Below are 14,413 nucleotides of genomic sequence, written 5' to 3' on the forward strand. Positions count from 1 at the left end.
ACAGACACACACACACACACACACGCACACATCTTATTCAACTCAGAATCATAGAACATTTATTTTCCTTTAAAACTGCCCATGTTCCAAAGCCATTTCACCGAATCACATATGACCCATCCTCTCGCTGAATGTAAAGGAGATTATTATTCAAGCCTGGAAAAGAAAACAGCCAGATGACAAGACCATGAATCAAAGCCCTTTGGGTAAGATAACCCACGCCTCATGACATGGGCAGGAAACTGGCGACGTACTGGACGTCTGTTCAATTTTTTTACTCTTTCGGTGAGTAATTTACAAAACAGACAAGAAGACTTCGGGTCCTGTATCCGACATGCACTGCGCGAAGAAACCTTTATAAATGGTTTAAAAATTGAAATCCTTAATCGACATGTTTTTGTCTCCTTTTTTTTTTTTTTTTTTATTGATTTGTTTGTTTGTTAGCTTGTTTTAGTTGTTTTTCATTAATTGATATCCTAATACAAAGCAACATTTAGTTTCAAGTGTGCTAGCTGATTGGAAGCGCAAAGCAGCATTTCCTGGAAGTTACGTCTAACGGAAAAAACCAGAGATGTGAATGCACATAACTGGAAACCAAAACCAGCACTGACCGGGAGTTGTACACCTCTGAGGAGCCAAAGTTACACTTCTCATTTATCATGTAAAGAAGTGAAAGCTTCAGGCCTCAAAAATGTTTCGGTACTTTTTGTGCCTTCTTACTGCAGCAGAAGCACGTTACAACATAAACTATGTCGGATAAATGAACACAGTTGTACAAAGGTGGTATAGTCCAGGACAGATACAAAAATGGTCAAAATGTCATCAACAAAACCGTTCTTTTCACGATAAAATAGAATAAATCATACTGATCACGCTATATAAACTTGACCGCTGTAGGTGGGCGGGAACATGATTAGATTTTGATTTTTGATAATTATTTCTCACACATTTGGCCATGAGAGAGCGCCTTACAAAGATCCGCAAGGCATGAACAATCCAGGGTTACGCAAGCGCGGTATAAGGGGTCGCCAGAGGAAAGCGTTTAGCGCGGTACAGTACTTGTGGCTGACTGCTGCCGCGCTGATGCTATCCTATACCTCCGTTAGTAGGTCACTGCGGCAGATGACAGATACCGTACAGAAAATAAGTGAACTCTTTGGGGTCAAAAGGAAACAAAATTTTTAATTTCATCTATTACATACTAAATTGGTAGAAAACGCAAGTTTGCTTTTATGAATGTTTTACAGTTTCTTACCAGTCCTGACATTTCATAAAGAATGAAATCGGTATTATACAGACTGCAAAGGTGAATTTACGAAAGCAGCACGGGATCATTTAGTTCGCAGGAACAATTATGTTGACATTTTACGCAACGCACAACTTGGAAATACTTCATGCTTTGCTTATTAACGTGTAGTATATGAATATCTCAATACCTGTTAACTAGGTTTGTTTCAATGAACATTGTCGGAGCACTGTCCAGACAATTAATTCAGAAAGCATGGAAGGCAGATGGTGGCAAAATCGACCAACATCATGTCTTGATGTAAAAAGAACGGTATGAAATATATATTTTTCTTTGGAAATGAAGCGGTATTTGCAAATGTGGCTCACGAACCCTGCCGCAGTAGACACGTCGGTTTAGCATGGGAAAGAAAATGTATCTGGCTGGAGTATGAAGGTGGCAAAATGAAGTGCATCAGATAGTCATGAAGAGCAAAGACTGCCTGGAAAATGAAAATGGGTCAATCTCCGGAATTTGTTGGAAATGGGGGTCTCTCAGTCTGATTCAGTATAAAATAAAATATTCAAATGTTTTACATGTTATCAGGATTGCAATTCATTAGAGAAATGTCTGCAACAATTTTGTGATAATATGGTTTGTTCTTGTGTCTTAAATGTGTTGAAAATTATTAAAAACATCCAAAATTTCGGCGCCATTTTGTGACATGGCAATGTGTCTAAACATGAAGTGGTCAGAAACAAATAAGTACAAACCTGATTAAAATCCAGTACATACAGACCTGATCTATATTCATTCCTTGTGATAATAAAACATTGATCATCAGTAAAAATGGTACATTAAGTTTGAAATATTACGCAAAAAAACCCGCGTGACAGACGTAAACAACCCGTTCCTCTTGACGTATTTTTATTCATTCAAAGGCAAGCACATTCATGAATACACTACACGTTCTTTACTTGCAACAGATGGTCAACACATCTACCTTCTGCAGCACATACACTCATTTTCTGAAAAAAAATGTTCAACTATTTAAATGCAATCGACGTCACATTAATTTTCAGTTCTGCTTTTCTGTGTTACTTATGTGCATGTAAACGACCCAATAAAAAATATACATGTAAACAAATTTAGAACTGTTTCCACATAAATCATGCGGATTCATCGCAGGAAAGTGTAAATCGGTTTGACAAACACCCTTCAATCATGTGTGTTTGAACACAGATTCAGAGAATGTGTTGTTTCCGACAGCGTGTGAGATATACATATGTTACACGGAAATCTCTGATATGTTCATTTGCACCCCGTGGTTTCTATATTAAAAACAACAACAACAACAACAACAAAACTGTGTATGTTAATTTCGTCGTTGTTATGGTTTGTACATTTATCTCTGATCCGATTAAGTTTAGACACAATCACTGTTTCTGACAGATGGCGAGATGCGGTAATATACAGATACTGGCGTAAGATTTCGAACCAAGTCAACGCATGTAGTTCAGTAAGACTGTTTTCAGTTGAAGGCTTGTTGCATCAAAAGTTCCAAACAAGAAAGTTCAAAGTAGAAAATCACCCCCTTAAATTACCTTGATTTTGGCTTTTGCTGTCTGGTGAAGTTTTATCATGAAATGATGTAAACTAGTTTATCAGTTCACAAGACAGACGAAGTGTGGAACGAAACACCGGGGAGGATTGATGTGAAAATGGAGTGCCTGCATTGTTTCTGAAAAATAAAATCATCCAGGGTGGGGGAGTTAGTTTAGGTATTTTGGGTTCCATGTTACATATGTGATAAGGTTTTAGGTAATCATTAATAAAATACATAATTTTACACAGGCTTTGTTTGAATGCACTGCATTGGCTAAGGATCGCGTGATAGATTCATTACTACCATTATTATAAATCCAGTAATTCAAACATCTGCGTTGGGAAAGTTAGTTTAGGTAACTTGGATTCAATGTTACACGTGTTACAAGAAAGTTTTACATAATCATTAATAAAATTTATGATCCATTGTTATCATTATGATTATTATTTATATCCCACGCTAAATCGACGTCTACTGCGCCAGGGTTCGTGAGTCATATTTGCAAATACCGGTTCATTTCCAAAGAAAAATATGTATTTCAATTTCATACCGTTCTTTTCACATCAAGACATGATGTTCAATTTTGCCATCATCTGCCCTCCATACTTTCCCAGTTTATTGTCTGGACATAGTGTCGATAATGTTCATTGAAACCGAAACGGGTTAACACATATTTAGATATTTATATTCTACACGTTAATAAGCGGAGCATGGAGTATATCCAAGTTGTGCATTGCGTAAAATATCAACAAAATTGTACTTACGAACTAAATGATCCTGTGCTGCCTTCGTGAATTCACCTTTGCAGTCAGTATAATACTGATTTCATTCTTTATATTTCATGAATGGTAGGAAACTGGAAAACATTCATAAAAGCGGATTTGCGTCTTCTACCACTTTAGTATAAAATACACGAAATTGAAAATGTTTGTTTCCTCTTGACCCGAAAGAGCTCTGTTCCTAGCTTACTGTTCAGATTCAGTGACCTGCTCACAGATCAGCATCAGCCCGGCAGCAGTCAGTCACATGTACTGTACCAAGCTGAACGCTTTCCTCTGGCAACCCCTTATACCGCACTTGCGTAACCTTCGCCTGTGCTTGCCTTGCGACTCTTTGTAAGGCGCTCTCGCACAGGCAGAAGTAATAAAAATATTCGATTCTGGACATTAAAAATCAAAATCTACTTATGTTCCCGCCCCCCTATAGTGGCCAACTTTATATCAGTGTGATCAGTATGATTTGTTCTATTTTAACGTAAAAAGAACGGTTTTGTTGCAGACATTTTGACCTAACGCAAATTTTAATCTAAATTTTCTGGCCTAGTAGGGGGTTGGGTAGGTTCAGTTCTTCTGGGAGACAGCTAAGAACTGGCTTTGTTGACTGGTTTTATCCCTCCCCATAACATACTGTGTATACTGATGCAAGCTACAACACTCACTCCCCCCAACTAGTTGAACTGAAATAACCAATCTTTGCTTGTCCTAGTGACGCTATGTGAATGACTGACAGATTCACTGCTTAATCCCAATTCTTCCAATTCAACAGATTGATCTGATTTGCTACAATTCTACCCACTTGGCTATACACATTCTATGACGACAAGTTCACCCGTTTACGTCACAAAGAGATTGGGGAGACAGGACAATACAACTCTTCAGCCTGTTAGCTGGCCTGTTAGCCAGCTTGATCAAAGTTCACATTAGCATAAATTCTCCCTAGCTTACATTCCGAAGTCCCGCCATCTACGTCAGCTGCGTTCGTGAAAGGGGAGATGGGGAACGACTTGAAAGACAGGCCGCCACACGGGATGTTCCGACATGCCGACACTCGTCCATTTCAGTACGGGGATTGTGGCAGACATCACATAACTGCACGTGTTCCTACAGCTCGAGCGGTTGACGGGGCATCGCTGACCAAAGAGGGTCGACTAGGGAGCATGGGTGCAGGAGGGTGGAAGGAGGGAGGGTGGCGCTGTGTCAGCGCGACCTCAAAGACTGGACTTTGGATGGAGCGGGAAGGGAGATAAGAAGGGCGGGAAGGGGGGGGAGGGTGAAGGGATGGAGAGGGAAGGAGTGTGGGTGGTGGAGGGGGGCGGGGACACTGTTGGCACACTATAACACATATGATGTCAGTCTGGCTAGTGGTAAACCAATGAGGGCTGCGCATGAGTAACTATCATGAGCATAGCTGTAGAATCAGATGACATACAGATGCAGAAATCAGCTCCCCAAGATCAAATAAGCACGGGCATATCAGACAAGCAGATATGCATTTCACAAATTAAAACCCTGATGAGCACAAACAAACTAAAGCTGAACGCCGATAAAACTGAAGCACTGCTGAACAAATCAGACTAATTTTAATCTGAAGGATCATCTTTCCAAGACACATCACCCACTTCTATCGATGAAAGTCAGACCGACATTCCCTTCGCATATCACACAAAAAATCTTGGAGTCATTCTTTGTAGTGATATGTCCATAGACAAACAGGTTTCCAATGTCTGTAAGTCAGCATACATATATGCCTACCACAGCTGCAATGCTTCCATATATTCGCCACTTCCTGTCTCAATCCAAAACTCTCAGTTGTGCTTTTGTCTTTTCAAAACTGGATTATTGTAATTCTTTACTTGTTGGTTCTCCATGTTCATTATTCATAAACACAGAAATTCGAAAACTCAGCTGCCCGTCTTGTATTGGAAACACTCTAAGAGTGACCATATTCGGCCTTTCAGTTCTGGAACAATTCCACTGGTTGCCGTTACTGTCCAGGATTGTATATAATCTCTCCACACGTTGTTTTGATGCTTTCTCTGCTTCTTCACCTATCTTTCTGATCTCATTGTTTATGTTCCAACAAGACAACAATGATTATCATCAGACAGTCGCAATCTCCGAATTCCCTCTGTTATGACTACGTTCTTCGGTCAAAGATCCTTCGCATACACCGTCCTCGTCCAGTAGAACTCAATGCCGCCGAATTTAGATACCCCCAGTCCATTTCCAGCTTTAAAACCAACTCCAAGTATCTTAAAACTACCTTTATTTGATCTCCTGAAGACAGTGAGGGTGTGTGTGTGTGTGTGTGTATGTGTTGTTAGGGTGTTGTGTGGAGGAGAAGGAGGGAGAGTGGTTGTGCATTGAGCGTTGTCATATACTCGATCAGTTTGGGGTGTTCGGATTGGCTTTTGGGCATTGTGGTCTGGTCAGTTTTGGGTGCTGTGATGTTGATGTTGGGTGTTGTGATATGAGACTGCACCATTTGGATGTCATGATGTGTATTTTGGGTGTTTTTGAATGTGTCCGTGTATATATTACTGTTGGTGTTTGTTTCGATGTTTGTGCGTCGTTATATATATGGGAGTTATCGTTTTGGTGCTTGAATGCATGTTTTGCACATTGATTTTCACGATGTGCAGCGCGGTTGGGCATGTTTTGTATGGGGCGATGGGCGATGCAGGGATAAAGTTAGTAGTAGTAGTAGTAGTAGTAGTATCATTATTATTTTATCTATAGGTGTGTGTGTACGTGTGACATCAGTGTATGTGTGTATGCGAAAGAGAGACAGGCAGACAGACTGAGTTTGTTCTCTTACATGGACCAACCTGCACGTTTTGATGGATAATATTTTTAACTGCTGTGTTGTAAAGCGTTCAGAGCAAAATCATTTTATTAGGCGCTATATATAAATTAACCTATTATCATTATCACATGTTGAAGTTAAACTGGCGACTGGTCAAACTGTCACCATGTCACTGAATGCGTATATATTTCAAAATGCGTGCATGTGTGTGCATGCATAGGTGTGCATCACACACACACGCGCGCGCGCGCGCACACACACACACACACACACACACACACACACACATGGGCGCCGCTCTGTGCGTTGGATGAAGCGCACTCACGGCTTCTTTCGCAAGCAGGTCAGTCTAAATGCTAATGCAAATGTATCCTCCGATGCCGTATCGTCAGAGACTTGCAAACCCAGAACGTGCTTTGGGCAAATTCTTCATGCATGATCAATGAGAATCACCACCACCACCACCACCACCTTCCTTGAACGTACTCCTCCACCCACTTCCCTCACAACCCACGCCCTCCCTTCCCTACTCCCTCATCAATCTGGTGCTGTTGGGGCGGAGACCTTCGAAAGGCTGAGATGGGCGAGGTGGAGGGCAGACAGAAAAAGCTACTTCACTGCTAAGCAATCGGTATGTGACTTCCCTCCACCCCCTCAGTCTTTCTGTAATATCACATGTATGCCAACATGCATAGGCCTACATGCCTGAAAGTGTAACCATCTGACTGATGTTTGACTCAATGTATTACGGAGTTCCGAAATGACTATACAACAGATAACACAACTGACTTAAGCAAACCGGCGGCATATTGTTATTTTGTTGGTTGACTGGTTTGCTTTTTGGCTGGTTTTTCTCTGTTTCCAGAATTGTTTTTCTAGTTCTTAGTTGTTGACGTGATGTGAATTTAAGTCTGCTGTTACTAAATGTCAAATGATTAATCCTAACATGACCTAATCCTACATTGTGAAGAATATTCTTTACAAAATAGTATCCAGGGGGTTTCAATTTTGTCTGGTTGGTTCATCATGGATACAATATATGCACCTTTTTGATATGGCTATCATGTGCATCCAGAATATGAGTCCAATGGCTAAGAACTCTGCATGCAATATGAATTCCAACTGGAATGTGCCGCGGGTGTGTGTGTGTGTGAGTGTGTGTGTGTGTGCGCGCGAGCGCGCGCGCGTGCGTGCGTGCGTGCGTGTGCCGTGTGAGTGTATGCGTGCGTGAGCGCGCGCGCGCGCGTCAGCGCACTCGCGAACGTGTCCACGAGTATATTTTGCGTACTTGCTTATTATATTTACTTACGTATTTGAAGAAAGAAATAATGAAAAGAAGAAGGAAAGAAAATATAGACAAACAGACTGGCAGACAGACAGACAGATCACCGTGCTGAAAAGAATAGGTCTGAACGTTCAAGTTAAAATCGTCGAGGGGGTCTTCTGCTGAGTGGAGCTCAGTATGCTAAATACCCCACACGTATATCTATGTACTGTATACTTTGTATTAAATTTTCTGTCGGCAGTTTCAGGGACGAAGTTCTTGGATTACTTGCCAAACGCGGCTGGTGTTGGGAATTGCGAAAGACTGACTTGTGGACGCGCATGATCGACATTGTATTCTATTCTGTTCTTGTGGTTCTGACAAACTCGATGGTAGGAAAACCTCAGTGTGTGTGTGTTGTGTGTGTGTGTGTGTGTGTGTGTGTGTGTTCGTGCCGTGCGTACATGCGTGTGTCTGTCTGCCGTCTGTCTCAGTGTCTGCCGGTGTGCATGTGTGTGTATTGGCAACGTGCATGAGTGATCGGGGAGAATTATCTTCTTCGTTTTCACTTCGTATTGTTGTTTGCTGGTGGTGGTGGTGGTGTGTAAGGCGCGGAGTGGGGGAAAAGCCCGGGGGAGCGGCGGAAGGGAAAGGGTGACAGCCAAGCCTGTTCCTGTATAGCAGACATGATCCACGGTGGTGCCCTGCGGTCTTCAGTTCCCGACCTGACTCCTGTCATAAATATTTATTCCGCATTGAACCATTCGTTCGCTTATCAATGGAGACTTACCACAGACAGTTGGTGAAGCCAGAACATATTCAACCCAGAATAAGAATATATGCTTAACAAACTGCACATGCCAACACTGCGGGCCCATGCATTACGATCTGCGCGCGAGTGTGTCTCGGTGTATCGCTGTAGGCTACTAATGTCACTGTGTGTCTGTGTGTCACTCTGTGCTGCTAGAATTATTACAAAGTCACAAGTCGGCGTTGAGTTCCATATTGACTGACAATTTTCAGAATTTTCACTGGATCAACATTCAACAAGGAAAACAACTTAACTTTGCAAATGAAATGTTTCTGATCAGTCAAAGAGCAAACCGGCCGCACATCAGCAATGCTGTGTTCACAAATTATCGATGCAGGGTCTAGACCAGGCGCATTTCAGTTGAACGTATTCAAGTTAAACTAATCAAAAGTCTGTGAGTAGACTATAGCCTGACGGGGCAACACACCGTGGCATCGAATGGTCGATATCACTAACACGGCAAAGGAAACTCTCGGTCTCCGACAGGCTGTCTCTCTCCACCGCGAGATACATATGTGTGTGTGTGTGTGTGTGTGTGTGTGTGTGTGTGTCTGTGCGTGCGTGCGTGTGTGCGTCTGTGTGTGTCAGTGTGTGCGTGCCGGTGTGCGTAGACTATAATGTGTATGTATGTGTGCGCGCCGGCGCGCGCGCGCGTGTGTGTGTCAGTGTGTGCGCGCGTGTGTGTGAAATTGACAGACAGACAGTTAGAATCAAATACGGTGGTCAGCATTACCTACTGTTTCTTTCGACTAACCATCCACATCAGTCCAGGTCCAGAATACACTTTGCGGAGCCCGTCTGTGTTTGCCAAGTCATTTTCACACGTTAACATGAGAGACTGTTAGAATGGTTTCACATCTAGTTGGCATATTAACACGTACGCATGTTTTTGAAGGCGAGCACAGCAAGGCAAAATTTGCTTTGTTTTGCTTTCAGAATTGCTAATTTTTGGACTAACACAAAATATGCACCACATATAAACAGCTTTTTAAAAAACTCCTAAATGAAGACCCTAAATTGAAAGACCTTTTCTTTAGTGTAGATTGAATATAATGTTATTTTATAAGATAGGCACGCAATCAGACCTAAACGAAGTTGAAAAATAATGTGGGGACACAAATAGGCCGCGAGGCCTAAGGCCAAAAAGCCATTCCCTACTACTACTACTACTAAAAAGGTCAAAGGCTTTTCACGTCGCTCAACTAAATACCTCCCTTCACAAAGCTCAGTCTGACCGCTGCTTACCGAGGGCCGTGAGATGGCACAATAGACCATTCTTCTTCTTCTTCTTTCCGTTACACGGCTAACATCGACTTGCCGATGACTCTGTCGTGGTTCATGCGGAGCCGTTCATGCATGTTGGGTATTTTCGGGTCTCCATAACCCACCGAACGCTGACATAGGTTACAGGATCTTTAACGTGCGTATTTGATCTTCTGCGTGCGTATACACACGAAGGGGGTTCAGGCACTAGCAGGTCTGCACATATGTTGACCTGCGAGATTGGAAAAATCTCCACCCTTTACCCACATGGCGTCGTTACCGTGATTCGAACCAGGCACCCTCAGATTGAAAGTCCAACGCTTAAACCACTCGGCTATTACGCCCGGCCGTCTTCTTCTGATTTCGTGGACTGCGGAATTGGCACAGGCCGTAGACAACTAAGCTGGGTCAATTATTTGCACTGATTTTGGGCAACACAGCAACCTCAGTTGAAGTAGTGAAATGGTTTACCGTCTGGACAGTGGGTGCGTGGTTAGGGGTGGGGCCGTGGAGGTGGGGGGGAGGGGGAGGGTTAAGTGTTTCTTGGGCTAATATCGATACAGGCCTACTACAGTTTGAAAATGGACTTCACTGCCTTTTTTATTGGCAGCATTTTAAAAACCAGTCTACAAAAACTACCATTTTTAAATATTGGTAAATTTCTTAACAAAAACCCATAAGTGCACACACACACACACACACACACACACACACACACACACACATGTGCCTGGACACACACATGTATACAAACATACTGTGATTGTGACATGTATGAGTAAATGCCTGTGGAAACAGACATTTCATACATGTTTACGTGATGTCAATGACTGTGCCGTAATGTACTGTGCTTTCCTGTGCAGTGACTCCATATGATGTGATGTTGGTAGATCTGTTTCTGACAGCTCACAAAACACACAAGTACTTTGCTTCTTCAGTTCTTGTATTTTCTAAATAATTATATTTATTCACACACACACACACACACACACACACACACACACCAAAGACATATATTCACACATGTACACACACACACACACACACACACACACACACACACACACACGCCCATGCACACTGTGCAAAAACATTTTGAAACAGCAGTTAACATCAGTCATTGCTTAAGGAAATTTTGGGAGGAAGTGTCATAAGGTGAGGTTTTTCTTGTTTTGTTTTTTAAGTTACAGGATATTTTAGAGTCTTATGCTTAGGGTTATTTTTCAGCAGAAAGGATCTTTGGCTGTTTGTCCAGGCTCTGTGTGAACATGATGAAGGAATTCATAACAATCAGCTAGTTCCACATTTAGTAATCAAACCCAATCTGCCATTTAATAAAGGAAGAAGACTGAATAATATGGGAATTTATATTCAGCTACATTATAACACTTTGATTGTGTTGTGACTTCTGTTGAGTCATGTGTAAGCACTGTGTTACACAAGTGCATATTGAGATATTTTGTCAGTACTGTCACATATGAACACATAACAAACTATGTGATATTACAATGAATAATAATCTCACATTAGTGCATTAGTCATTATTGAATTAGTCATTCCATTGTACTACATCAATGATTACGATATGTGCCGTCAAAAAGCAACACATGATATGTGTATATTCCAATGTATTATATCATCATATTATGATATATTCATTGTACCACATGTATCAGATATAATCTCTTCTATTTGTAATACAGCACTAAACAAACGTTTATTGTGTAATATGGGTCAGCATGGTGTGAATCAGTGGAGTAGAATATGGAATGATTTGGAATATATTATTACACATAGACATACACACATTTACAAATATATATACAGACAGTTTCAGTTTCTCAAGGAGGGCATGTGTGTGTGTGTGTGTGTGTGTGTGTGTGTGTGTGTGTGTGTGTGTGTGTGTGTATAATATTTGTGTACCTATCCGCTCAGTTCTACAGAATGTTGCCAGAGGACAACACTCTCATTGCCAAGTATTCTTTTTCAGTGCACCAAGTGTATGCTGCACACAGGACCTTGGTTTGTTGTCTCATTGGAATGACTAGACGCTCTGTTCGATTTTCCAGTTAAACTTTGGAGAAAGGGTGAGAGCAGGATTCAAACCAATACGCTCATGGTATGAATATATATATATATATACAATGATATATCTATAGATATAATTATATAGATAAATATATGTATATACAGTAATTCTACAAATTGACACACTAATATATCACAAAAACTGTAAGAGTGAGAACATATAAAACTGAAGTTAGTGAAGACAACATAATTATATGTATACAAAAACATGCACACTGACCTCTTTTCGGTTTAGTTTTTGGTGGTGTCTGTTCCTGTTTCTTAAATCCTTCTTTGAGTGATATCACTGCAGCTGGTCGACTCTTTTTGCGCACAAGCTTGCTCTTAACACTCTCCACTTCTTGTGCATGATGAGTAAAACCAGGTGGGCGAACATAGATAGGTCCACTTGCTGTGCTACTGCACGGGGATGCCACATTTTCATAGTCATGGTCATGCTCATGTGCAAAGTTTGAGAGTGAGGGGCTTACAGCAGCCCCACGAGGACTGGACGGTAAAGATGGCGTTGTCTCAGTGTCTGAATCATTGTCAACAGTTTCAGAAATCACATTCTCTGATGACACCAACGTTATCATACTTGCTGTGTCTTTCCGTGGACTGAGTTGGCAGGGAGCAAATTTTCCACCTCCTATTTTACTCCTCGGAGTGGCTAGTGGTAACACTGGTATGTTCCGCGGGCTCCGTGGGACCTCTGCCATTTTCACAGGCATCTGTTGCACTGGGGGTGTTGGCTGGCACTCACTGGTGTCACTATCTTCATCTTCACTGGAAGAAGGCACAATCAGAGGTCCTGATGGGCCACGCTTCCCTCCAGTCATGCGGGGCACTGGGGGTGGCTGGGGCTGAAACTGGAATGTGAATGATGAAGCCATGTTTGTCTGTTTGCTTTCAAGAATCAATCCATCCATAAATTTCTTGTATCATTTACATCCAAATGTTGTATTCTGGCCGCCATAACTTGTTTTAACTATGCATCACTTGTGTGAAAACAAAACACAACAAACAGACCCTAGTTTTGAGCAAACCTATTCACACCTGTAAGTTTCTTTCACTTGGTAAACGAAAATGATTCCAGAAAATTAAAACAAGTAAACTGCGCGAAAACCTGTTCTGTAGGTTCAGAAAGTTCAAATTGATTCTTTATCAAGGCGACGGAATCAGCCACGAGGAGCACTCTGCTGCCACAAAAAAATCGAAGAGCAGAAAGAAACAATGTTACGTTCTTTTCAGATCGCACAACTGCCGTTCCTGCAACTGATAATTTCCAGTATAGTGCTTCCTGCTAGAGCTCTGCGACCAGGGCAATCAATCAATCACAACCATCTGTCTCTTTACAAACTCCCATATCGATGAGTTCGATCGCTGGTTTTCACAAAACAACACACAGAATTAAATGTCCAACGTTTGCAGTCCCACAGCAGCTGATTCCAGTCTGAGTAAACACGAAGAGCGGGCAGAAACGGGCAAGTCAGCGTGTCGTCTCGGCCAGGGGCCAAGCGTGACCGAACGTGCAAAAACACGATTCTTGTACACCTTGCTCTGCTTCTGCTGGCACTCAGCAGACGACACTTTCTCACCTGTACTGCCAGTCGATGTTGAAATTCCTGACAATATGCATGACTGAAAATGAGCCATTTGGCAAGTACCCAGTGCCGTTTACAGGTACAATGGATCTGAGATTATAAAACGTCATGTTCAACGACTTTCTGGCACGAAAACATTATTTGCGTTTGTTGCGACAACAGCGGTCGCCAAGCAGTTTTCCGACGCCGGATAACACGCCGGTTTTGATTGGCTGCCAAGTGCTGTGACGACAGCACGCGGACATTCGCACTCACGCCAAGTGCACCGTAGTGTTCATTGATAACTGTCATCATTATCGCTTTGCAGGTAATAATAAGACAAAACAGAAAACAAAAGAGAGAAGAAAAAAAAAAAAAATCCGACTTGCAATTGCCACTGCTTGCATTAAGAGCTTTATAAAGATTCACAGATGGATCGATAAGTGACAATCAGATTCGAGTTCGCGTAAATTTTCTTTTCAAAATTCTGGCATTTTAATCTTGTGTGTGTCGTTTCTGTGCGTGGTTAGATTTTTCATTTAAATGTAATCGAAGAGTCGTGTGTATGTGTGAGTGTGACGTGAAGAATACACGTGAAATCAAAATAAGATTAAAAAAAATATATATTTGTGACATCAAAAAATTACTTCTTTCCGTTACACGACCAACATCGACTTGCCGATCACTCTGTCGTGGTTCATGCATGCTGGGTATTTTCGTGTCTCCATAACCCACCGAACACCCACATAGGTTACAGGATCTTTAACGTGCGTATTTGATCATAATTGTGTGTGTGTGTGTGTGTGTGTGTGTGATAACTGAAATCTTTGAAAACTAAATTGTTGGATCTTTTGTGTACACATGTGTGAAAAGAGGAGGAGAGGGGTGCGGGGAGGGGGGGGGGGCAGTTGTTTTGTTCTTCAATCTTCAATCTTCAAATTGGAAGGTCAGCCGTCATTACTGACTATTAATGACCTGTGTGCGCAGAGGCGTAAAAAAAAAAAAAAAT

General features: G+C 41.8%; 1 protein-coding gene across 1 annotated transcript in view; it reads right to left on the bottom strand.

Annotated features, from left to right (window-relative positions):
* Positions 1–13,572, bottom strand: part of LOC143287572 (uncharacterized) — an 80,677-nt gene extending 67,105 nt beyond the window's left edge. Inside the window, exon 1 of the mRNA XM_076595669.1 lies at positions 12,063–13,572. Coding sequence (XP_076451784.1) covers positions 12,063–12,750 — 688 coding nt within the window. The 5' untranslated portion in view covers positions 12,751–13,572. The remainder of the gene's footprint in view (positions 1–12,062) is intronic.
* Positions 13,573–14,413: the final 841 nt, after the last annotated feature.

Source organism: Babylonia areolata, chromosome 11 (genome assembly GCF_041734735.1).
Source record: "Babylonia areolata isolate BAREFJ2019XMU chromosome 11, ASM4173473v1, whole genome shotgun sequence".
NCBI lineage: Eukaryota > Metazoa > Mollusca > Gastropoda > Neogastropoda > Buccinidae > Babylonia > Babylonia areolata.